We start from the raw sequence: 26,181 nt of genomic DNA on the forward strand, positions 1-26,181 counted from the left end.
AGCTCTATTTAAATATATAAATTAGTTCAATAATTTTAGTTAAATGATATTGTAAAGGAAGTAAAATTCACTCCTAGCCAACTTCTTACAAGTATTTTCTCTTCCCAAACATTAATGTCTGATGTATTTTGCTATTATAACATTGGATGTATTATCATTACATTAGAAAAGGAGCTAGTGCACATAAATGCCCTGCCACATTTTGATATAATTTATAAACCTAGATTGTGATATTGCCTTTCTTATTTCTCATCAATATCTATCTATCTATCTATCTTCATGTGTGTATAACCAAAAATTGTTATATAAGCAAGAACTGTTATGTGCTAATAAGGAGCAACCAGAAATAGCATGTCTAACTTTATACATTCAACAAAAAGGAGTGTTTATATCCACCAAAAGGTATATACATAAAAATATCCATAACAGCCTTCTTCTCAATAGCCCTAAAGTGGAAATAATCACTATACGCATCAAATGTAAAACAGACAAAAACTGTACTCTATGTACAGAAAACAGCCAGGAATAAAGCCAAATTACCATCCTTGGTGAGGCAGCCGGAACTCAGATATGATGCTAAGTAACAGAACCAGACACAACAGCATGCAGGCATGTCTATTTATAGTTTAAATTGTATTAAACTCAGAAGCACACAAACCAGTGTGTGATGCTGCAGGTCAGAACAGTGCTTCTCTCTAATGCGGGCATTACTGAGAGCTGGATCAGGGGAGGCCTCTCAGGTGCTAATGTGCTCTGTAGTGTGGTCTGATGAGTGTGTCCAAGGGTATCCCACATGTGAGCACTTCCTTGTGTGTATCTACACTTTAATAGCAAAAGTCTAAATTGAGTTTGATTTCAGGTTGTCTTAGAATGTAACAATTAATTAAACTCAGAGAAACTTCTTAGAAATAACTTGAGACAATGTCTCTCTTCTTGTCTCAAGTTGATGAATATTAGTAATAAGGCAAATAAAGTTCAACTGCAATTTTGGACAACTCAAATAGATGCTCTTGCATATTTAGAGACAACCCGTCAGAAGTAGTTTAGTAAGGCACGAACAACATGTCCAAAATCAGGGCACGATGGATGACTGTTCTGCCTCTCCATGCTTCCTGCTGCCTCTACTTCCCCCCTTTAAGGTTCCCCCATTCACTCACAAGGACTCAAGCCAGGAAGGGAGGAATCTCTCCCATCAAATTATTTCCAACCAGTTTCCATGAAAGCAATGCCTCCCCCTCATTCTTTCTGCAGTCCAGCTCCCATGAACTCTCTGCCTTAGATTATTACAGATACACCTTACTCTATCTCCTCACTGGACTACTCTTCAAATCCAGGTTTGATCTTAAGACTCCTATGCTTGCAATTTTTCAGTGGCTTCCTGTTACTTGGGGGCCCAATCTGAAGATGTAAACATGACAGAAAATCCCTAAGAGACACTGCTGGCTTTTCCACCTTGTCTATTTATACCCTTGCATGGCACTTGGTATTGGTTCTTGGTCAGTAAGCACGTGCTTCCCCTGACCTGCAACTATCAGCTCCTGTTACTTCCACGAGGTGCTGAAACTCAGTTAAAACGAGCACAATGACACATGGGAGGTCTAACCTCACTCCCTACCACCACCTTTGAAGCTGGATGGGTCAGCCCCTCTTCTGTGAATTGCCTTATATAAGGCCCTGAGAAGGTAACAGCATCACATTTGTTGTTTTCCTCCACTGTATGCCCACAGGGCTGTGAACCACGCTGGGGAACAACACTGTGGATCATGCAATTTTGTGGCCCAGCCAAGAGCCTATACCATAGTAGTTGCTCAGTGTACATTTTTTGAACAAATGAATGAATAAGAACAATCAAATACATATAAAGCAGTTATGAAACATTAGCTGCTAAGGACACAGATTCAACCTCTGCTATTGCCCCTCACCTTTGCTGCTGCCAGCCTAAAGCCCGTTTTATGCCTTACTGAAGAGTATTTAAAAATACTGGGACATGAGGAGGCCTGAGTGAACCTTCTGGATGGATGCAATGGAGTGAAATCATTACCACTGCTAGAACTGTCAACACTGGCATAAGTTACAAGTCTCCATCTGCATCCACTTGCAAAGAGGCAAGAACAGAAGAATCCTCCAGAAACCACCTCCATTCCTTTAACATGAACGCACAAGTGAAAATGAACTTTGTTTTCCTTTTCTGACATAGTATGACAGAAAAACAGTTAATGGACTCAGTCATATGGCCTTAAGTAATGTTTGCCAGTAAATCTTACTTATATTCCATAAATGCTTCCTTAAAAATGTGCTGTGTATGTTTATGTAGGCACATTGCTAGAAATATACTACATGATTTCAAGTAAAACATGAGTTTGAGAGGGGGTGAACACATGCAAAATGAGTAGGGATTACAAACTTAATCTTAAAAATCTAGAATTCCAAATGAATGACTTCTACTGGAACAATCAATACTTAGGACTAACCTACACCTACATGAAGAATATACCTACAAAACATTTATAAATTGGTAAATATAAATGAAATATGGTAATCTATTAGACACCTTATCTTCCTGGCATAAAACATAATTAAACACTCCAGATTTCAAAATGATGAACTCATGTAGATTAAGAGGATGCTTAAGAATATGATGTCTCTAATCTTACTATACCAAAAGTTTTCAAAGCTCTCATCAGCTCTTAGCCCTTCATCTATTGAAAATGCTCTTTTAAAAAAAGCAGCTGAGATTGTGGGTTTTAGAGCCAGAATGTGGGGATTAATCACACTTCTGCTACTTGTCAGCTCAGTGACCTGGAGCAGGTCACTTTGCCTTGCTGCCTCAATGCACTCATCTGTAAAACATAGATAACAGCATTTATCTCTCATAGGGTATCAAAACTAGCTAAGGTTAACCTATAGAATGGTCTTAGAAGACTGCCTACAAAATGAGTAACAAGTGTTAGCATCCATTCTATGTTTGTAGTTGGATACAATGGTGGTGATACCCCCAAGGGATCAGTATACCAATAAATATATGACGAGGTTTTTCTTTTCTTTTTCTTTGAAAGGCAGGTTTAGAGAGAGGAGAGAAAGAGAGAGAGAGAGAGAGAGAGAGAGAGAGAGAGAGAGAAAGAGAAGCTCTCATTCACTGGTTCACTCCTCAAATGCCCCCAATGGCCAGGGCTAGGCCAGGGCTAGGCCAGGGCTGAGTCCAGGAACTGGCAACTCAATCCAGATCTACACGGGTGGCAGGGTCTCACTGAGGCATGACTGTTGCCTCGCCTCCCAGCATCTGCATTAGCGGGAAGCTGCAGTAAGGAACTGGACTCAGGTACATCATAACCATCTTAACTGCTAGGTAACATCAGGTACATCTTAATTGCTGGGGCAAAAGCCTATCCCTATTATGAACTTTATTTCATATTAAAGCAATATTATTCATATAAAGCAATTCATATAAAATTCATAGAAAGCAGTACTAACACTGTACAACCTAATCTTAGAATAACCAAGGAAGGCAAATCAACCATCAGTTTGTTTCTGAGGGCCACAAAAAAGTGAATTAATGGCTAGCATTTTGCTGAAGTTCTTGATTTGCATTTCCTGCCAAATAAATAAATTTCAAAGACTGAAAAGCAGAAAGGAAACAATACTTCTATCATCAAATACACAATTAAACAGTACTATCAAAGCTGTGAACTTACTGTACCAAAATATCACTATAGATCCATGGCTACTTTTTTTGCACAATTGAATAAAAAGTTGTAATATGAAGTAAGTAAGACTTACAGGATATAAGCCGTGGTGCAATGGTTAAAAATAACTACTGCTGACTCGAAGTCTTACGTTCTCTTTTGATAAGGTCTAATTATAACCATGCAGCAGGTCAATCACACTTTGATAATAGCAAGTTGCAGGTTACAACTTCGTGAGCAGGTCTTTCAGAACTCAGCTTCTCCTGATCCACCTCAAGGATCAGGCTAATGAATTACTAAATATAATGACCATTTACATAAAGCTAATTATGTGGCAGGAACTATACACTTCATTACATTTTCACTTGCATGTGCTTTGGTTGTTAAATATCTCACCTAAAAAAGCACCTCATTCCATTACCTCAACTATTTCATATTCTATATTTATATTTTAATGAAATTCCTGGATTCAGTTTATAAAACATTGAAATAAAAACAGAGATTTATATTCAGAAAATGCCATCCTTCATATCTCCACAAAGTTAGGTAAATAGTAAAAGAAAAATGAACTGTAACTAGAAAAATGTGAATGTTGTAGAAATTATTTTTAGAATTTTTTTCTTTTTTCTTTAGAAGAGTGGAATAACAATCAACATGCTAAATCTGTAACCTGCTCTGCTTCCTCAAGATAGAATCAGGGCACTCTGTGAGGCTCAAAGGAGAAGGTAGCGAAAGAAGGACATAGATACCCACTTCCCTTGCCCTGCCCTATTTTTCTAAAAACAAAACATTCATCATCATACAGAGATCAGTTTCTCCATGGATTCCTTTCCTCACTCATACCACAGTACCAACAATATAGCTCTCTTAATCAAGTACTAGTTTCTACACACTGCTATTATAAATGTACATGGTATGACAACTGTCAAAAACCTGAAACATTCCATTCACAAAGTTAGCAAAGACAAGCTAAAGTGCAACTGAATCATTCTTTGATTATTTTATTCTTTGGTTATGTTTCTTTCCTTGAAATTTAATAGTCCATAAATTTTGGCAGGTATAATTATTTCTAACAAAATCAATAAACAGTAATACAAACATCACTATAAAATTCACGTTATAGCATATAATCCAACAAAATATGAACAAAGACTGAGCCAATAGATTTCACACAAAAAGAAAAACTGAAATACAGAAATGAGAAGAAAGAAATATTTTTGGAAAAGAGAAAGGATATGGAAAATTTATCTGAATAAAACTTTCTCACTATGAAAAAAAGGTTTATTTATGTTAATTACTGACTGCAGGTAAAGTTCATGTCATCTGTAAAGAGTATCTGAAAGCTCAAGCTTTGAAGAAATGCTGTTCTCATTTGTTTTCAAGTTTTCTTTACTTATTTGAAAGGCAGAATTACAGAGAGACAAGGAGACCAAGACAGAGAGCTCTTTGACCCACTGTTTCACTCCCAAAATGGCTGCAATAGTTAGGGCTGAGCCAGGCCAAAGCCAAGAGCCAGGAGTTTCTTCCAGGTCTACCACATGGGTACAGGGGCCCAAGGACTTAGGCCAGACGTATTAGCAGGGAGCTGAATGGGAAGTGGAGCAGCTGAGACACGAACCAGCACCCACAGGGGATACTGGTGTTACAGGTGGTGGCTTAGGCCACTATGCCACAATGTGGCTCTTGTTCCCATTCTTTAAATTCACTGACAAGAGGGACAGATGTAGGAACATAAAGAAAAGTAGAGAAATGGGTTTAAAGTTGTGGACTGAAAAAAAAGTCTCCTTCCTTGTGGGGGTACTGACAAGCCCAGGAAGCCACAGAGCACGAAGGATGCTCTTAAGGCAGGCAGAGAATTGGAAAGAAGAGGAGTAAGGTCATAATCTATGCATTCTTCAACTTGCATCCTATAGCAATACTGATTCCAAATCAAATAGTAGGTCAATCAAGAAGGGAAAAAAAACTCCAAAACCCAACTTCTACTATTACTACCATCTATAAAGGTAAGGCTACCAGGTACTTTATTAATAGTCCTTTAAATCTAGCACAACACACACATACCAGGCTGAAACTGATGTGTATTTTCTACTGTTTTGGCTCAGCTGACCAAAGCACAAAAATTTTCCTTTTAAATGTAAGTCTGATCAATTTATCAACATTGTTACCCTTCACAGGTTCATTTCATAAAACAAGTAATATTATCAACAATGCTTTAAGTTAAACCACAAATGAAAATGCAATGTATTGAACAAAACATCATACCTGGTGGCACTTCTTGCTCATCTTCTTCAGGGGGAACATATACATCTGAAATGAAAAATAAAGGTATAATTCATTACATATTGCTGACCAATGTTTAAAACACAGACTGCCAATACTTAAATTACGGTAATTATTTCTGCAAACTTCAAAAAACTCAATTGTAATTATGATAAAAACATTAGGCTGTTAACACTATTCCAACAAAACTTAGCCAAATGTTCTTCAGGCAGGTACTTAAACTACAAGTAAAATGGAATTAAGCTTATTTTGGTGTAAAAAAAAATTCTGAAATCATGCTTATATTTTTCTTAAAAAAAAAAATCTATGAACTTCCAGTATTTCACATTGTCTGGCATAACAAATTTCACAATATTATTTGCTTGACTAACTTCACTTCATTCCTTGGCAAAGGAAATACGGAATAATATACAGGTTTTCACCACATAAGATTTTGCATCACATAAGAAATTTTTGCACCACATAAGATTTTGTATTACATAAGAAACCCTGTGGGAGATGTGGAAGAAACTCCTGGCTCCTGGCTTTGGATCAGCTCAGCTCTGGCCATTATGGCTTTTTGGGGAGTAAACCAGTGGATGGAAGATCTTCTCTCTTTCTGTGGGGAGCAACTCGGACTAGACTAAGTTACTGGAATTAAGACTTATTCTATGCATCTGCTCTCCCACAATATGGCGCTGGGAGAGGAGGCAACAGCTTCTATCCAGCTGCCTCTCACCAACTTGACAAGCTGCAGGAGCTGCTCCTGATTGGAGGAGAGCAGCGTACTCGGCGTGTGGGCAGCCGAGTTGGGATTGGAGGAAGAGGACTATAAAGGAGGAGAGAGACAACATGCACCAGGAACATCTAAGGGGAACATCTATCTGAAGGAACACCTGTGCAGCCCCCGAGAGAGCTGGCCGGCGGTGTGCCGCTCCCCCGCGGAAGTGGGGAAGGTGGCAGGGGGAACCGCCCTTCCACAGAGGTGGAAGGGATGGTAGCCAACCCGGGAAGAACCAGCAGCAAACCCAGGGAGGGCTGAGCAGACAAAAGAACAGCGCAGGGTCCTGTGTTGTTCCTCCACGAAGACAGGGAGCGACATAATGGTGCCGTGACTCGGATATGAAGCCTAGGCAGGGTTTAGTGTTGCTCCTCCATGAAGAGGGGGAGCGACATAATGGTGCCGTGACTCGGATATGAAGCCTAGGCAGGGTTTAGTGTTGCTCCTCCATGAAGAGGGGGAGCGACATAATGGTGCCGTGACTCGGATATGAAGCCTAGGCAGGGTCCTGTGTCGTTCCTCCACGAAGAGGGGGAGCGACATAATGGTGCCATGACTCGGATAGGAAACTTAGGAGGGAAGAAACGGGAAGAAGTGGAAAATACCGGAGAGAGAGACTAGCAAAGAGCCTAGGGAAAAGCCGGACAGAAAAGGTGCCGGAAGAAGCTATCGAAAGCCTAGGCATAGACTCGGATACGGACTGTGGGAAAGAAGTTAGGATTTAAAGTGAAAGCAAGAAGAAACTTAGACTCAGATACGGACTGCAGGTTGAAAGTGAAAGTGAAACCTATAAGAAACTTAGACTTGGATATGGACTGTGGGGAGAGGCCAGGAGAAATGAGGGAGGAATATTGTTGGAAGAAAACTTAGGGAAACATACCGGGTAGAGAAAAATGTTAGGGAGGATGAAGCCGTGAGTGCAGGCCGAGGCGGAAACGTAAGCCAGTTTGGAATTCTTCAAGTCAGCCCGGGGAGCAAAAGGCGAAAATCTGGAACCAGAGGCAGAGACGTGGGCCGCCAGGTTGGAATTCGCCAGGTTAGTCCGGGGAACTTGGACTGAATGCCGGTGGTGGCGGAAACGTGAGCTACGCTGTGTGATTCGCGGAAGCCACCGCGTGCAGAGAGAGCATGGGGCGTGAGTAGGAAACGTGGGGCTAGCGCAAGGCTGTGGTGCGGGCGCGAAGGGGCGCGGAGACCGCAGAGTGCGCGCGCGAAGCCGGGAAGCCGCGCAGATGAGAGAAGCGCTGGCTGAAGCGGCTCAGAGCCGGGAAGCCGCCAAGAAGCAGCCTCGGGGCGGGCGCCGGGAAGCCGCAGGGATAAGAGAAACAGAAGTTTAGAAGTAAAATGAGAGAAATAGGAATGCTGGAAGATAGAAGTAAAATGGGAGAAATAGGAATGCCCGGAGATAGAGAAATAGAGAAAAATAAGGCCTCCCCACACCACAGCAATGAGAGAGCTTGGATTCGGTCTGCCTGATTAGTAAGACAATAAGCACCTGCAGGCGGCTAGCAGCTTATGCGCCGCAGGTCACCGAAGACAGGCATGTTATCAACACCAATAAGTCTCCCCACAATACGGCAATGAGAAGGCTTGGATTAGGTTTGCCTGATTGGTAGGGCTTGTAAGCACCTGTGGGCGGCTGCAGGTCACCAAAGACAGGCACGTTATCAACATAAGTCTCCCCACAATATGGCAATGAGAAGGCTTGGATTCGGTTTGCCTGATAGGGCTTGTAAGCACCTGCAGGCAGTTCTAGCAGAGCAGAGCATGCGCTGCAGGGCACCGAATACAGGCACGCATCAGCGCCTAAAAACCTCCTCACAACATGGCGAAGAGAGGACCCGGATTCGGTTTGCCTTATTGGTAGGGCTTGTAAGCACCTGTGGGCAACTCCAGCAAGCAGAGCAGAGTGTGTGCCGCGGGGCACTGAAGACAGGCGCGTATCAACGCCAAAAATAAAAAGAAAGGGGGATCTGTGGGGAGCAACTCGGACTAGACTAAGTTACTGGAATTAAGACTTATTCTATGCATCTGCTCTCCCACAATATGGCGCTGGGAGAGGAGGCAACAGCTTCTACCCAGCTGCCTCTCACCAACTTGACAAGCTGCAGGAGCTGCTCCTGATTGGAGGAGAGCAGCGTACTCGGCGTGTGGGCAGCCGAGTTGGGATTGGAGGAAGAGGACTATAAAGGAGGAGAGAGACAACATGCACCAGGAACATCTAAGGGGAACATCTATCTGAAGGAACACCTGTGCAGCCCCCGAGAGAGCCGGCCGGCGGTGTGCCGCTCCCCCGCGGAAGTGGGGAAGGTGGCAGGGGGAACCGCCCTTCCACGGAGGTGGAAGGGATGGTAGCCAACCTGGGAAGAACCAGCAGCAAACCCGGGGAGGGCCGAGCAGACGAAAGAACAGCGCAGGGTCCTGTGTTGTTCCTCCACGAAGACAGGGAGCGACATAATGGTGCCGTGACTCGGATATGAAGCCTAGGCAGGGTTTAGTGTTGCTCCTCCATGAAGAGGGGGAGCGACACTTTCTCTCCCTCTTTTTGTCTGTAACTCTACCTCTCAAATAAATAAATAAAATTTTTATTAAAATAAGCCAAGGAAAGACAATTAAATGATCTTGTTTATTCTTGAGAAGTTTTCCTCATAATTGAGTTTTTTTTAAAGATTTATTTTGTTTATTTGAAAGACAGAGTTACAGAGAGAGGTAGAAACAGAGAGAGGTCTTCCATCCACTGGTTTACTGCCCAGATGGCTGCAATGGCCAGAGCTGCGCCAATTCGAAGCCAGGAGCCAGGAGCTTATTCCTGGTCTCCCACATGGACTTGGGCCATCTTCTACTGCTTTCCCAGGCCACAGCAGAGAGCTGTATTGGAAGAGGAGCAGCCCAGACAAGAATCGGTGCCCATATGGGATACCGGTGCTTCAGACCAGGGCTTTAACCCGCTGTGCCACATTGCCAGCCCCCATAATCTTGTTTTAATATTGATGCAACAACAGAAATAAATTAAAATGAAATGAAATCTCTTTTTTAAAAAAGAAAATATTTGTTTATTTAAAAGGCAGATTCACAGAGAGAGGTAGAGACAGAAGAGAGGTCTTCCATGCACTGGTTCACTCTCCAAATGGCCACAATGACCAGGGCTCTTCAGGCCAAAGCCAGGAGCCAGGAACCTCCTCCAGGTCTTTCACGTGCATGCGGGGGCCCAAGCACCTGGGTCACCCTCAACTACTTTCCCAGGCACATTAGAAGTGAGCTGTATTGGAAGTGGAGCAACCAGGACTCGAACCAGTGCCCATATAGGATACCAGCCCTGCAGGCCAAGGCTTTAATCCACTGCGCCACAGCACTGGTCCTTGAAATCAAATCTTAAAGTGAAACACTATCCTTCATAAAGTTGTTTCTGAGAAGTAACATTGAAGATAATATATTCTAAGCCAAGTCAAAGATGCAAGCTTTTAACATCTCACCTTTTTCTCTAGATACTTCAACCTAGTACCACTACAGAGGCTGTTATGCTTTATAATGTTATAAAAACACATTGATGGCATCAGTAATCACCCTTACTGATGCCATAAACAAGAGTGTCAATTTGTTAAGTCAACAACAGGAGTCACTGTGCACTTACTCCTCATGTAGGATCTTTGTCCTTAGTGTGCTGTACATTGAGATTTAATGCTATAACTAGTACTCAAACAGTATTTTTCACTTTATGTTTCTGTGTGGGAGCAAACTGTTGAAATCTTTACTTAATGTATGCTAAACTGATCTTCTGCATATAAAGAGAATCGAAAATGAATCTTGATATGAATGGAAGGGGAGAGGGAGTGGATAAGGGGAGGGTTGCGGGTGGGAGGGACGTTATGGGGGGGAAGCCATTGTAATCAATATTCTGTACTTTGGAAATTTATATTCATTAAATAAAAGTTAAAAAAAAAACACATTGATGGGATTTGCTCCATCACGTATTATTATCTCGAAACCTAACAATCCATTTTCTTCTTATATTAATTTGGTTCAAATTATAAATTAACACATCCTTCAAACAATATTTGGAATTATTTTGTTGCAAGCAGCCAATACGTTTCAGTCCTGAAATTCCCAGGCCACTTGGCTGCAGGGAACACACCCCCTTTTCTTCCCAGCACACTCCTCTCTCCCAGTTCTCCAGATTCACAGGTTACTCACCCTCCAGCCACCCCGCACCACACTGGGAGTCCTCAGAGCTCAGTGCTGGGACTGCCTTTCCACTCACCGCACTTACCTCCAAAATAATCACACCATACCATGGATTTAATAGCCATATGCATGATGATGAGCCCCAAATGTTCACATGCTTTTCAAGTCTTGCCCATCTACTTCAGATGGGCATATCCAGCCCCCTACTTGACATCTCCAAGCTTAAAATGCTTAATATGGAGGTTTGATCTCCTCCCCTAAATAAGTTTCTTTTACAACCTGGCTTTCTTTTTAATAAACAACCCCATCATCCAACAGTTCCTTAAACTCAAGGAAAGGGCCCCTTAATTTCTCCTCTTTGCTTCACAATCATCAGAAATGGCCATCAACTTTAATTCTAGATATATCTCAACTTTACAAGCTCCCCCTCTATTGTCACTGTCACAGTCTTACTCTGGGCATCCCAATCATATCCCTGGATGAATAGACAGTAATTTTCTTACAGGGTGGCCCACTGTTCCATTCTTGCTGCATCTCATCCATTCTCTAGCGAAGAGCAGAGGTACTTCTTCAAAACACAAATCAGATATCACGTCTTGCTTAATTATTTCTATAAATTCTAACTGTACCTAGAATATAATCACAACTTTTTTGTAGGCCCTAAAAGGTCCGCACAGATCTGTTTCCATATCTTAATTGCTTACGACAGCCTGAGTTTGGTTTTTATTATCTGCAACTGAAAGTAACTTTAGTGACACTAGTAGCAGAACAACAGAGTGTAAACACAGGATTGATACACTGAGATCTACACTTTGAATACATCATCCTAATGGCATCTTTGAGATGGATGTGAAGGAGGCCAGTACAGAGACAAGAAGCTGCTGCCATTACCAAGGAAGACGATAAGGGGCTGGACCAGATGGCTAGTTACAACAGCTACAGAGGAAAAAAATGGATTCCAGAAACACTTAGGGGTCTATTTATAGGATAGGTGACTATCTATAGAGATGGGGGGAGAAGGAGGATTCAAGAACTACTGCCATGTTTCTGGTTTGGGAACTGAACTATCTGTCGACACAAGGAGCCAAGACAAGAGACAGGGGAAGGGGAGGTTTGTGGATGTGTGTGCAGCGTGAGCTCTGCTTCAGGACTAGTCCGGGGTGGAGGAACCCAGCATGGAGCTACAGGTGCACACCACAGATTTCTGTGGTCCACCAGACAGAGCTTCCTCAGTGATACCCTCCATCAGATGATCAAAATGCCTAAGAAATCATAAGGGAAAAAAACCATGTATTTCTAATCCAAGAGAGGCAGGATCAAATTGCATATTGTAATGTTAGTTTCTGCAGTTTATATATATGTAAAACATATGTGGGGAAGGTCGAGTGAAGGTCTTCCTGGGATTTTGGGTTTCCTTTCTGATTCTCATTGAGTCAAATCATAAACTGGGCTACAGTGTGCAGAACATTAATACTCCTCAGGGAGAACTGAGGTGTGGGAAGTGCGAGGAAAGTCTCAACACAGTCTAGCCCTGCTCCACGAGATGCATCCTGGCTGCACAGAGTGGGCCCACAGTGCCCAAGCACGGGTCGCTCCTGCAGCTCAGGGGACACGGAAGGCTACTGCAGTATCTCCCATAACCTCCACACCGAGGGCCCCACCCCATTTCAGTTGACTGCACAATTATCCAGCCTGTCTACCAAAGCTGAGAAGCAGTTACCACTTAATCTGAAAACTGACAACTGGAGTGGAGTACCTCCAAGAGCAAATTCCCCATACCCTGCTCTGTGATAGGTACATACATCCCATAGGGAGTGAACTTCAGGTCCCAAGGCTGGCTGGAGCACCGGCTCAGCTGCTTGCTACCCTGGAACCAGCCCGGTCATCTACCTGACCTTGCTCTGCTGTAAGTTAATTATTTGTAAAATTTGTAAATTCCTTCAGTGTATATTGAAACGATGTATGCAAGAGAATTTTGTAAACTGTTAAGAATTATGTAACTCTTACCCACTCCATATATTTAATTTTGGCTCTTTTTAGATTGGTTTTCTAATAAAAGGCACACAAGTACTTGCACTAAAGTATCAATTTTAAAGCACTATTATTTAGTATAGAGTATTTTCTTTTTCAGAAACTATGCTTTTATTTCCAAAAAATGTTTTTGTTCTAGCTCAGTAATAACATGAAGGTCCCAACTTTCAACCCATCTCTGTCTGTAGCTGACTCCTTTTCACCAGGTCAACTCTGCTTACACACACTTCTCCTCCTATTTAGAGTACTCTCCACACCATCATTAGTTATTTTCTGTTACAGTACCCTGAAATTTTGATAGCCATCCATGTACTTCTCAGTCTTTAGTTATTGCATTTATCACCTGGCTGGCCAGTATAATGCTATCCCCAATGAAACAGGAATTTGTCTGTCTTCATCACTCTTGTACTCCCCTCCGGAGCACTGTACAAATAGCAAATTGGAAGTGCTCACTATTTTAAACAAATAAACATACCTTTGCTGTGGAAGATAGAACTCTTTTTAGAAAATTAACTTACCTTCTGAAAACACATTTGAATCTTCTATTACATCATCTGAAAAAGCAAACACATATTAGCTCAATGCCACTGAGATCCCTAAAATTAACTCTTCTCCACTCAGAAATACATACTTGGCCCTTTTTAGATGGGATCTCCTTTTTTTAAAATCTGTTTTATTATTTATTTGAAAGGCAGAGCATTGACAAGGCCCAATTATTTTCTTGGTGACTTGAAAATATCTTATATTTCTTACATCATTTTTCTGCTCCACAAGTTATAAGCATTTTAATAAAAGTAGTGTGTTGACTTACAGAAAACATGTTTACAGAAAAACTCACCTGAAATTCCAATCCTTTCATTTTCTGAATGTTGATATACTATGAAATAAACAGAAAAAATAATTCTTTAGCACTGCATAACTTTCATTAGTACAAAAATTGACAACACATTTCAAAAAGGCAGAGACAATGTCGTGTTTCATTCTGAACCTCTGGGGCTTTGTCACTGGGAAACACAGACTGCAGAGCACGGTGGGGAAGTCTGAACCAGTGGGAGTGGAGCAGGCTTGGGTTCAAATCCCAGGTCAGCCACTCTGTAGCCATGGGTGTTGGGCAATTGCTCATGCCTCCTTCCTACCCACTGGGTCGCCTCCAAGTTCCTCCCTGATCAGTCATATGTTTGCTCCTCAGTAGCACTGAATTTCCTTCTTAAATTTTCTTCCTGTCTTTGGTGGAGGTTCTGAGTTAAGCCGAAGCTCTACTCTGCTCATAACCCTAGACCTGTCAACAGGCACACCCCTTAGTCTGTTTAGGGAACAATTTTCAGGTCTTTAATTTAGGGGCAAATGCCCTCCTGCCAGTCCCTTAGAAAAAGAGGCCAGCTGGCCGGCGCCGTGGCTCACTAGGCTAATCCTCCGCCTAGCGGCGCCGGCACACCGGGTTCTAGTCCCGGTCGGGGCGCCGGATTCTGTCCCGGTTGCCCCTCTTCCAGGCCAGCCCTCTGCTGTGGCCCGGGAGTGCAGTGGAGGATGGCCCAGGTGCTTGGGCCCTGCACCCCATGGGAGACCAGGAAAAGCACCTGGCTCCTGGCTCCTGCCATCGGATCAGCGCAGTGCGCCGGCCGCAGCGCGCCGGCCGCGGCGGCCATTGGAGGGTGAACCAACGGCAAAGGAAGACCTTTCTCTCTGTCTCTCTCTCTCACTGTCCACTCTGCCTGTCAAAAAAAAAAAGAAAAAGAGGCCAGCTGAAAGGCCCTGCCTTCACACCCTAGCCAGGGCCCCCTGCTCAATTCTTTTCTTATCTACCAGCAAAGCCTTCATGCAGCTTTGCTCTGCTCCAGAGAGAGCCCATCTCTACACAGTCCTCCCATGCCCTGGATGTCTCACATTTCTTGGCCAGCCTCATCTCCCAAAATGCCTCCAACCTCTGGCACACAAAGAGCCAACCTCCCTCCAACCTTCTTTATTTCCCCAGAATGAGCCTGTATGTATCCTTATTTATCTATCTATTTATTTAATCAAGAAACAAATTTTATCACCTACTAGTTTTCAGATGTTATGCTTAGAATTGCAATATTGGGGCTACAGATCTATCTATCTATCTACAGTTTTTTCCTTTTGGTGGCATGTGAAAGACAAAGAGGCAATGAGGATATGTTTTCTCTGTCACCCCAAGCAGCACCAATACTCCAATGCCCCCCAGCTTCAACTGTAACAACAAAGACAATCCTGTCCTGCACCTGCTTTCCCAGCCCTCCTTCCTCCATGCCACAACCTAATTTCTTCAAAGAGTCATTTACCTTTGATGTCTCATTTCCTCACTCCCCTCCTCAACCTGCTCCCATTTGTGGCCCAGACCACACCCCTGACAAAGCACCTGCTGGGACCCCATGAGCACCTCCTTCAATCTAAGGGCCCCTCTCTAGCCCCACTTGCCCCATCTCTCAGCAATACCCTTCTTCCCTGCTCCTGGACTTTGGTGTGACCAGATTCTACTTTCGGTCTTCTGTTCTCCTCAATTTCTTTATCATGTCATCTTTTTTGCAAGTGTTAATGCAGCCTTTCTCCAAAGATAACCCGAAACCTTCACCTCATCTGTTTTTCTTCCCTGCTTCAGAGATCCCAGAGCCTGGTTCCAATGATCAAGTGGATACCAAAGACTCCCACACTCACAGGAATGGTATCAAAGAAACCCACCTATAACATACCCAGAACTGGACTCATGACCTCCTGCCTCCATCCTTGCCTTCTAGTCAGGGGAAAAAGCACCACTGATCAGCAAGCTGCAAAGCCAGAAGTGCAGATGGGGTTGCAGGCACCTGCTCTCCCCAACCTCACCTACACATCAGGTCCTGCCAGTTTCACCTCCTGAACATTGTCCATCTCCCTCTGCCTTCACAGACACAAGCTTAGTTTAAAACTCTCTCATCCCTGTCCAACTTCAAGACACTAAAGTCACCTGTGAGGTCACTCTGGAACCAGAAGGCAGGCACATTTTCAGTCCTCACCACACATGGCCCTTGATAGCGCTGAGCACCGCTGAACAGCCCCCTTCTAAAACCATCTCCTGTGACTTCATTTGGCAGTGACATGAATCAGGGACAGATTGAATTTGGAGGACTGCAGTAAACTGCCTCCCCACACCTCTCTTCTCCCTCTCCAGTCATCTGCCATGTGTCAGCCCATCAATCTTTTCAAAAGGCAGATCTGCTTCTTCAGCACCCCAGCACAGTTCCCTAAGGTGAAGATACCTATCCTTGATCTAGGCCATGGGCAGCCTCTGGACCTGGACCATCTCACCCCTCAGCCCACACTTGCCTTCTAATTCTCAGCACTCCAGGCACCTAAAAGAGCTCACTCAATGGCCCAGTCACCTCTCCTTCACCTGGTCAACTGCAGTCCCCATCAGCTCAAACATTAGGAAAGCCTGCCTCACCCACACACTAGGTAAGGTCTCCTGATTATAAACTTAAGTTACGCCCTGCACATGTCAGCAGCACTCACCACAATTTTAGCTGACTAATCCACTGAAATCATATTTCATCTCTGCTTCCCTGACAAAACACACGGGCCAGGGGAAGATGGAAAACACGTGTGTTCTTCACCAGAACTTCTCTAGTGTCTTACATTCTGGACACAGGAACAAACATGTAAATAAGTAGGGCATGAATCAGTCAATCAATTAGGTGTGAGACTATACTGTTACATCCCCCAGGTTTGGCCAATGTAGGCCGAAAGCTTTCTAGCATATTTTTGATGAAGAAAGCTGGTTCCTGATGTAGGCCTATCCACCTATGTGTTTTCCTGGGTTTGGAGCTGGGGAGTTCGATATAGAATATATTCTGCCTACTTTGTTTTCACCCTAATTAAAACTTCATTTTTGTGACAGTAACTTGGTTTCTTTCATCTCGTTCCTAACTTTCTGTATACTTTCAGCATACAATTGACCCCTGACCTATTAGAGCTACTTTGTTAAAAAAAAAGTTTAGGGGCCAGCATTGTGGCATAAGGGGTAAAGCTATTGCCTGCAATGCTGGCATCCTGTGTCAGGGCTGGTTCGAGTCTCAGCTTCTCCACTGAGAAAGTAATGGAAAATGGCCTAAGTATGTGGGCCCCTTGCCACCCATGTGGGCTCCTGGAAAGAGCTCCTGGCTCCTGGCTCCTGGCTTCAGCTTCAGATCAGCTCAGTTCCAGCCACTGTGGCCATCTGGGGAGTGCACCAGCAGATGCAAGTTCTCTCTGTCTATCCCCTTCCTCCCAAACCTCTGTAACTCTAGGTTTCAAATAAATAAATACATATTATTAAAAACCATTATAGTGATGAACAGAAATAAGAAGTTAACTCAAGTCCAGTTCTCTGCATAACTTTTAATTTCTAAACTCTTATTTCTCCTATTTCCTTCATTAATTCAAGGTTGGAAAGAAAATCTAAAGGCAATCTCAGTGAAGTTATTTAACTATTTATACGAAATCAATACCTAAAGACTTGCAGGATTCTTCCAATGGTATTATTTTTATCCCATTAGAAGCAACTACTATGGATGATAAGCTTAGTAGAGTATCAAGTTTCAAATCAGGTCAGGTTTCAAATGACATACAGTCATTTCCAACTTTCTTCAGCTGTCCTTTAACAGTTATCATGAGACTAAAGAATCCTTGGAAACGGGGACTCCATGTGACTTGGAATTTCCAGCACTAAAACCATCTAGAATATAGGAAATCTTCCATATTCAACTCAAATCACAATACATTTATTCATTGTTCTTGATTTACATACAAAGTTTTACTTAAATTGACTTCCTTCTACACAATCATCTTTCAAGAAATTGGGGGGGGGGATCTATTATTGGTTCTGTTGTTTCTTAGTCCTAATATTCGGCTAATATTTGCCCATTAGTCCATAATGGGCAAACTATGTTCTCTGACCTTACTTCTCTCATCTGGGAAGCAGGAAAAATATTTTCTTAATAAAGTTCAATAAAAAAGCACATGAAATGCCCAGACACAGAGGAGTCACAATGGCCTATGTCTGAGTTGGATGTTGTGCATGCCACACTTGCCAGGACTAATTTCTCTAGGCTGCCTAAGAGACAGGAATCCAATTCTTCATAACCTTCCCCAGCCTGACACATCAGTCTCCCTTGAGACTAGGACTAACTTGCAGAAGCAGCTAAAGCAATTAAGTTCTGACTAAAGTAGTTGCTCATGCATATATTACTCAAAAGAGAAAGAAGAATATAAAGTAATGACATGGGTTGTCCTGATTAATTTCCAACTGCCTCCTATGGCAACCTGCTTAAGACATTTATTTAGATGGCAGAGCCGCTGAAATAGATAAATGATATCCCCAACTGAAGTCTTTTGAGTCCTATCATTTGGAAGTTTTAAGTTGATATTTATAGCTTTAAATATAATTCCCCAAAACTGAGTGTCAAACTACAGGAAAATTTTAAAAGAAGTACATGGCTTAAAGTTAAGAAGCAATTCCAAACCTTGGTCATCATAGTCTTGGTATATTACATCATCTGCAAAAAACATAAAAGAGACACACACATACAGAGAGAGACAGAGAGAGAGAGAAGGAGAGAGAGAGAGAGAAAGTTAAGTATTAAATGAATCATTCTGTATAACAGCTTAGCTAGAAACAATCTAATCTCAAACACAAAATCCTATTCCTTTAAACATTAGTGTCTGCAAAGACATTAGTAAATGCTTCCTCAACTGAAGGAGAGGACAAATAAATTATTTTCTTAAAAATTCCTCAAATTGGCACACAGCAAAATACACAAAAGAAGTGTTAGAATTTAACATCTCTTTCTGTTATAAGGAGGTATTGGGAGAAGAGGTGAAATAGGAACACCTAATATTCTTTTAATAGTCTCATTTTGTTATAAGACAAAAAGTCTTGTAGTAGGTGTTAAAACTGCTTCTTGACTCTTTTGAGAGAAAAATCACCATGTAAACAAGGCACTGCAACTGGAAAAACCTTAAAGAACATTCAAAATTTAAGAATATGTGCATTAATACCTTGATCATAGTGAGGTACTTCCTCATTTCCTACTGGTTCCCTGGAATCTAAAAAGAAAAAAAAATACACACCTTTGCCAAACATGAAAAAAACCAAGCACTTTACCAGACACCATCTGAAGATTCACAAATTACTTCTCATCTTCACAACTTGTTGAGATATATATTATTGTGGTCACTTAATAACATTTCAGCTGAATAAAGTTCTACAATTTGCTGAGTTGCAAAGATAGGAAAGAGCAAAACTGGAATTTGCACTGCCCAACTGCATTGTACTCCTTCCTTAATTTCCAAATATTCTTCCCAGCACCCTATCTACAAAGACCAAAACCCCAACAGTGATTTGAGAAACACATCTCCCCACTCCCTCATTTTCCCCAATGTTAAACTATCTTGAGAAATTGCTTAAGTATCTGGGCAAATGATTGCAAGTATTATAAAGAGATCTCTGTTTTAAATCGGAGTGAATTGTTAACCCTGGGTTAAAATGGCCTTGGCTACTGCCCCAAACAGAAACACATATCAAAGTGTTTTTAATATTCACAAACCTAGATATTCCTGATCATACACCATATCTTCCATATCCTGGTTAGGGTCCTGTGAAACTGTAAATCAGGGAATAATTAGGAAATTACAAATGTATCTGAAATAAGGATCATATGTCATTCAAAACTGGAACAATTCCTTATAATGCTATAAATGTAAAATCAAATCATGAGGATGCCCAAATATGTCCTTTCAGAGAACAATTAAGTATTAACTATGCAAAATTCTAAACACAAAGATGAAGTGTTCCCATCATCACAAATTAGCTGAGCTATACTCTTATTTTGCATATGCAAAATCAACTATAGTTAGCCAATGAAAACTAAGAGAGGCAGAGAGACAAACAGCAGTGCAGGTGAATCCTCCTCCTTCCCAGAGGCAGCACCTGCCACAGCGGGGTCTGGTTATCTAGCCCTTACCTTACTGGCTACCCCAGCACTTCACATGACATTCCTCCCAGGCTGGAGTACAGTTCTAGTGTTTACAGACACACAGTGTTAAGGCCATGTGGATCCTAAATGCACGTGGTCCTCGAGCTTTGGGAGAATGATTAGCTCCAACTCTAAAGAAAAACCAGCCAACCACATGGGCTTGTGGGAAGATGCTGTGCCCAGTCCCAGTGTGGTCACACCTTGTGGGGGCAAATGACATGTGACAAGATGCAGCTTCAAGTTTTCATTTTCTTTGTCATGTAAAGCTGCAAAGGAGGCAATTCTGCTCCATCTTCTTGACCTAGTGGTCTCACTACTACTAATTCCTCCTCAGGAAACAGACTTCAAAACAAAAACTATTTTCACAAAAATGCATCTCTGTGATATATATATATATATATATATATATATATATATAAAAAGATATATAACATTATTAATTATATAAGTGATATAGTCATACTAAGTCCATTAAAATATTATTCATATGTAAGCATAATGCTCTTTCAAAGGAAAAGACTCATTCTAATTTGTAAAGAATGGTATTAACTTAAAATCTCACCTGTCTCTTCCTCACAGTAACTACACTCAGTTTCTGAAAAAACATGAGGTCATTATTACTACTTTGATAAAATGGAATGTATATACACTATATATGTGTATTATGGATCTATGTTTACCATTGATTTTACTTTTAAAAAATAACTATTACAATAAAACACAGGGAAATCAATCCAATGCCTGCCTAACATGTTCTCTCTCAGTAGAACCACACCCTGAAATGTTTCACATATCCTCTTACAGCATCTACTCAACAGCCCCCAGGACTGACACACCCCACAGTTGATCTAAAAAAGGGGGATGCTGATTGTAGAGTGACAAGGGTCAATGGTCAGGCCCAGGAAGGTGCTGATTTCTAGTCTACTTCACACGGCACTGTGGCGCTCTGTTCTCTAGACCTGGCCTCCTGTTTCTGGAGCAGAAGTACACTGAGTATAGATGGACCCACAAAGGAAGAACAAGGCAGACTCCCTGTGTTTGGGGGGCTGAAAAGCAAGCCCCCAAGTCCTACCAAATGACCTTGCCACGCTCAATGACTTCTGCTCGCTTTATCTAACAGATGTACAAACTGTAAATAGTTTTAAGTTCTGAAGACTTTCGACCAACAACTTTCAAAAGGAATTTATAGGGCCGGCGCCGCGGCTCACTAGGCTAATCCTCCGCCTTGCGGCACCGGCACACGGGGTTCTAGTCCTGGTCGGGGCGCCGGATTCTGTCCCGGTTGCCCCTCTTCCAGGCCAGCTCTCTGCTGTGGCCAGGGAAGTGCAGTGGAGGATGGCTCAAGTAGTTGGGCCCTGCACCCCATGGGAGACCAGGATAAGTACCTGGCTCCTGCCATCGGATCAGCGCGGTGCGCCGGCCGCAGCACGCTGGCCGCGGCGGCCATTGGAGGGTGAACCAATGGCAAAAGGAAGACCTTTCTCTCTGTCTCTCTCACTGTCCACTCTGACTGTTAAAAAATAAAAAAATTTAAAAAATTTAAAAAAAAGGAATTTATGGCCCAATTAAGATAGAACATAAGGTTTCTTCAATTTATGCACTTCTTAGAAATTCCTGTGCCTGACCTATAACTCCAAACCTGAATATATCAAATATCAGATCCCTGTGTTTCTGATTATTTGTGCATCTTAACTGAAGTGTGCTGTATAAGCAGCATATCGATACTAAAATTCTGAAGAACTGTCAATCTTGCCTGCCTGACCAAAGAAAGGTGGGAGGAAGCAAGTGATACCGGGAAGCATGGGAATCATTTTATTCACATCCCTACCAAGAAATTAGAAAGTTTTCCCATAGACATGACAAATGATTCTTAAAGACAATTCTTTCCACTCTACCCAAATCACTATGTTCCTGAATCTGTATATATGAAATACATGGGGGCCAGCATGCTGTGATATAGAGGGTAAAGCTGCCACCTGCAGGGCCAGCATCCCATATGGGTGCCAGTTCAAGTCCCGACTGTTCCTCTTCCCATCCAGCTCTCTGCTATGGCCTGGGAAAGCAGTAGAAGATGGCCCAAGTCCTTGGGCCCCTATAACCACATGGGAGACCCGGAAGAAGCTCCTGGCTCCTGGATTCAGATCGGCACAGCTCTGGCCATTGCGGCCAACTGAGGAGTGAACCAGTGGACAGAAGACCTTTCTCTTTCTCTCTGCCTCTCTGTCTCTCTCTGTGTAACTCTGACTTTCAAAGAAATAAATAAATCTTTTTTAAAAATATATGAAATTTGTATACCTTAAATAAATTTTAAAAAAGAAAGTTCTAAAGCTAGTCTCTAAATGCATACTTTTAATGTATAATGTGCCTGAAGCCATATGTATGTTCAAAAGCATTTTGGTGGCTTTTTTTCCCACAGAAATGTATGCATTACATATCATTCTGCAGGTCAGCATGGAAACCAAACCATCACATATGACATAGTTTCTTTGGGAAAGTGCATTTTCTGCTCTAAAACAACAGGCTTCCATATAAAGTTCATGAAATACATCCTGTTGTAAATTTAGAGCTGCTGGCTTCTAAAGTAATTTTCCAGTATATTAAATATTTTAAGAAATAAAGCTTATTTTTCATCATTTTTTATGCCTTAAAGAAGCCCTTGTAATCATTCTGTAGCTGTATTGTGCAGGATTTTGTAAATAAAGTTTTGCAGAAGCGTAGTCATGCTCCCCTGTGTAGGTGCTGTCCACGGCTGCCTTTGCGTTCTTCCAACAGCCAAGCCCAGCAGCTGCAACAGAGGCTGAGCCATACCCAAAGTCTAAATATTTACTATCTGGCTGCTAACAGGGTGTGCTGAGGTCTGGCAAGGAAGATAAGAGCTATGCTCTACCCTCTGTAGCCACAGCGTTCACGACAGAATAAGAACCTGGAACAGATCAATTCAAACATTTCTTTATTGCTTGAATTTCATATAACAAATGGCACCCGAGGCAGGAGAACATAGTAAAAATAGTTTGCTGAAGTATTTCATTTACTTTGTACTAAGATATGTATATATGCAGAGTTTCCCTTAAATCTGCTTAAAAACAAAATCATATATGCAACTGGGGGGAAATTCATGCTAATTGAAACGAAGTTTCAATTTTCAAAAAACTAAAAGTTAAACATTGGTTTCAAAGGAGTGTAAGCAAAACATTCATAATAATAAATCATCTACTGCTTTTTATCCTGAAACCTAGAAAATGTGTCCTACCTTCAGGAACTGTTTCATGTTCTGGGGTCTCAAATTGATCCTTGCTGTCACCAGCCACCAGGAAGCTGTCATCCTCTGGCTGGGGTTCTGCCACCAGGAAGCTGTCATCCTCTGGCTGGGGTTCTCCTGGTGGTCCAGGCTCTTCTGGCTGCACGTCTTCTGCAACAATGACAATGAACAGTGTGATGCTGGTTCCAGTGAGGGCCAACTGGTAGCAGCCAACTTAGTCACAGAAGCCCCTGAGGGGTGCTGCACAAGCTCTCCTACTGCGGGTCATGTCCCCATCCTCCTGTGGGCCTCTGCTGACGCTACTGTCCCCCCAACTCTGAAGCCATGTCATCACTCTGCCTGAGTGCTAGCTGTGGGGCAGGCCTGGTCTCTCAGTAAAACGAGAACCCATCAATACAGGGACCCTATGTATTTGGTTTATTATGTAAGTCCAGTACCTGTGTATGCCTAGCCATAGAAGTACTCAATATTTAAAATATCATAATCTAGTCAATATTTAGTAATTTATTTGCCTTTTCAATCACCACTGAGTCAGAAACAATATCCATATTATGACCTTTCCCTGAGAGCTGGCACAAAAGTCCATGAAGACACTTTAAAGGACGATTCAAATGTTCCCATGTAAAGACCAGCCAGCCACTATGGAATTCACAAGCTATGTCTACAAGTGATGTGTCCTGTACTGGGCACCCAAACTTTCCTTTGGGTAGTCTTTAGGTTATGCAAAACTGCCTGTTTCCACTTCTGCGATTAATTTCTGTGATACACTGAGCTGATCTGCTTCTTCTGTGCAGATGTTGGAGATGCTACCTTGTCCCACTGCAGCACGGTTTGGATTGTTGCACTGCCTAATTGTTGCACTGTCCCAGCAGTAATGCCCATGGATCCAGCAGAGTAGCTCACATACAAGAGCTCTACCTAAACAATGTGAGTGAGATGCACTTGGCTATGGTTTTCTGCAGCACACAAGTCAGGAGTATGGGGTCTTGGAAGGGATGACTCCACATTTAGGCTCTTCCATGCAGGCTGTGCAACTCCAGGCAACTTACTTTACTCTGTGCCTAAGAGTTCCTCTCCATAAAATGGGATTAAATATCTCTTCATAGTATTGTTGTGAAGAGGAAAGCCATTAGAAAAACGCCTAGCTCATAATAAGCATTAGAATGCTTATTATCTCCATTACAGTAACAACACGCTAGCTTGCTTACTTACTCTGCCTTTGTGCATCCTGGTGACCTTCTCAGCTGTAACTGAATCACAATGGCCTCTTTCTGCTCATGCTTCCTTTGCCTTGGTCTTGTCATAGCCTGCTAGATTGTTTCTCCTCATATTCAGATTTTCTGCTTCCCAGTAAACCAATTACTAATCCTAATTCCTGCTGGAAATTTATTCATTCCTCTTTACCATATTCCTCTTTCATTATTCGCCTTTCTTCTACCCAGTGCAATCTCAAGATTTTTGTATTAGCAGGGTTAGCTAACTCCACTACTCAATGGGAATCTCCCTGTTTTCAGTACAAAAACCAAGTGCCATCATATGTTCCTTTTGAGTCTCCTTTGCTCAGGCACTGAAAGCCACGTATGAAGAAAATCATTTCCTATAGGTTTCTTAGACACTGGGCATTGCCAAGAAATCTGCAGCCATTACACCAACGCTAAGAGGTAACTATTATCCCACTCTGAGAGATGAGAATCTTGAGACACTGTGCTAAAGCCACACTGCTAAGAAATAGCAGATATAGGACCTAGTATCCAGTAATGAAATATATGCCAGTGGAGGAGGGGAGGTGATTTTAGAGATGGTGGTCAGAGAAGCCATGCTGGGATGTGAAGATCAGGCAGAGGCAGAAAATACAGTAACGGCCCTGAGGCAGGGGCATGCTTGGGAGTTACAAGGAAAGGAGGGAAAGTCAGCTGGGCTACAGAATAGGGGACAGACTGGGATGAGGTAAGGAGGGACTGGCTAGGCCACTCAGACCTGGGTCATGGAGGTGCAAAAACAGACATGGAGGACCCAACTGCATGCAACTGCAGTGGTCAAGGGAATTGGCAATGGTCACGGCAGGGCACCAGAGTTAGGACTGGCACTGGAGGTAACACCCACAGGACTTGCTGATAGATGAGACATGAAGGCAGAAGAGAGACAAACCAAGGAACGTGGGGTTTTTAGCAGACCCAGCCATGTAGGTGGGAAGACTGTTAACAAAAACATAAGAGCAATTTGGGGGTGTGAAGTGCATTGAGGAGGGTGGGAAGGAGTTGTGAGATGGGGAGAAATCAAGAGTTCAGTGTTAGGTGTATTTTAAGTCTGACATGTGCAGATGACTTCTAAATGGAGATGTCAGGTCCACAGCCAAGTAAATCAGGAGCTTAGAGCAGAGATCGGGGCTGCAGCTATATATCCAAGAGGTACCAACATATAAATAATCTCTATAGCCATGGGCCATTCATGTGACTTCCTAAGGAGAAAGTCTCAGTGAAGGAAGGAGCAGGTCCTAGAAGAGGTGGGCGGCAGGGAACACAATGCGAGACTGAATTTATCCCGATTCTGGCTGGAAGCTACCCACCTAACACTGCACCTTTCCTCTTCTCTGTAGCCACACATTGGCTAACCTGCCTTGATGAACCATCTCGACTCACTGGAGTCACCAGTACAACCTCTGTCCGGTTGGCCCACTACACTCCTGCACCTTCCCATCCAAATTTCTCATGCTGTAGATAGAATGCACAATACTCCCTCTGCCAGGGCCAGCTACTCTCAGAACTGAGTGAAATACTCTCCTCTCTCCACTTGCACAGCCATGTGCTGGCCATTCTGATCTTTCCAGATAGTCTGACCTCTAGACTTTCACATGCTCTATGCCCTCTGCTGAAACACTAACAATGCTGGCCTGGAGAAGTTCCCCGCCAGCCTTCGGCTCCTAAACAGACATGATATCACCTCCAGGAAGTCTCTTCTTGCTCTGTCTGGGTAAGCCCCACAGAG

The 26,181-nt window shown here is 42.6% G+C and overlaps 1 protein-coding gene across 30 annotated transcripts in view; it reads right to left on the reverse strand.

Moving 5' to 3' along the window:
• Positions 1-26,181, reverse strand: part of ASPH (aspartate beta-hydroxylase) — a 303,829-nt gene that overhangs the window by 199,384 nt on the left and 78,264 nt on the right. For 15 of the 30 annotated variants that reach the window (XR_011389109.1, XR_007918607.2, XM_051843772.2 and 12 more), the window contains 8 exons: positions 23,188-23,346; positions 20,500-20,532; positions 19,509-19,565; positions 18,961-19,008; positions 18,426-18,458; positions 13,775-13,813; positions 13,455-13,490; positions 5,946-5,990 (listed from right to left, as the gene is read on the reverse strand). Coding sequence is in view for 27 of the 30 variants with exons in the window: in XM_051843772.2 (XP_051699732.2) it covers positions 5,946-5,990; positions 13,455-13,490; positions 13,775-13,813; positions 18,426-18,458; positions 18,961-19,008; positions 19,509-19,565; positions 20,500-20,532; positions 23,188-23,346 (450 nt within the window). In the remaining 3 variants the exon portion in view is untranslated. The remainder of the gene's footprint in view (positions 1-5,945; positions 5,991-13,454; positions 13,491-13,774; positions 13,814-18,425; positions 18,459-18,960; positions 19,009-19,508; positions 19,566-20,499; positions 20,533-23,187; positions 23,347-26,181) is intronic. The other 15 variants (XR_011389110.1, XM_070075073.1, XM_070075072.1 and 12 more) reach the window with 3 other exon arrangements.

The sequence above is a fragment of the Oryctolagus cuniculus genome, chromosome 6 (assembly GCF_964237555.1).
Source record: "Oryctolagus cuniculus chromosome 6, mOryCun1.1, whole genome shotgun sequence".
NCBI classification, from domain to species: domain Eukaryota; kingdom Metazoa; phylum Chordata; class Mammalia; order Lagomorpha; family Leporidae; genus Oryctolagus; species Oryctolagus cuniculus.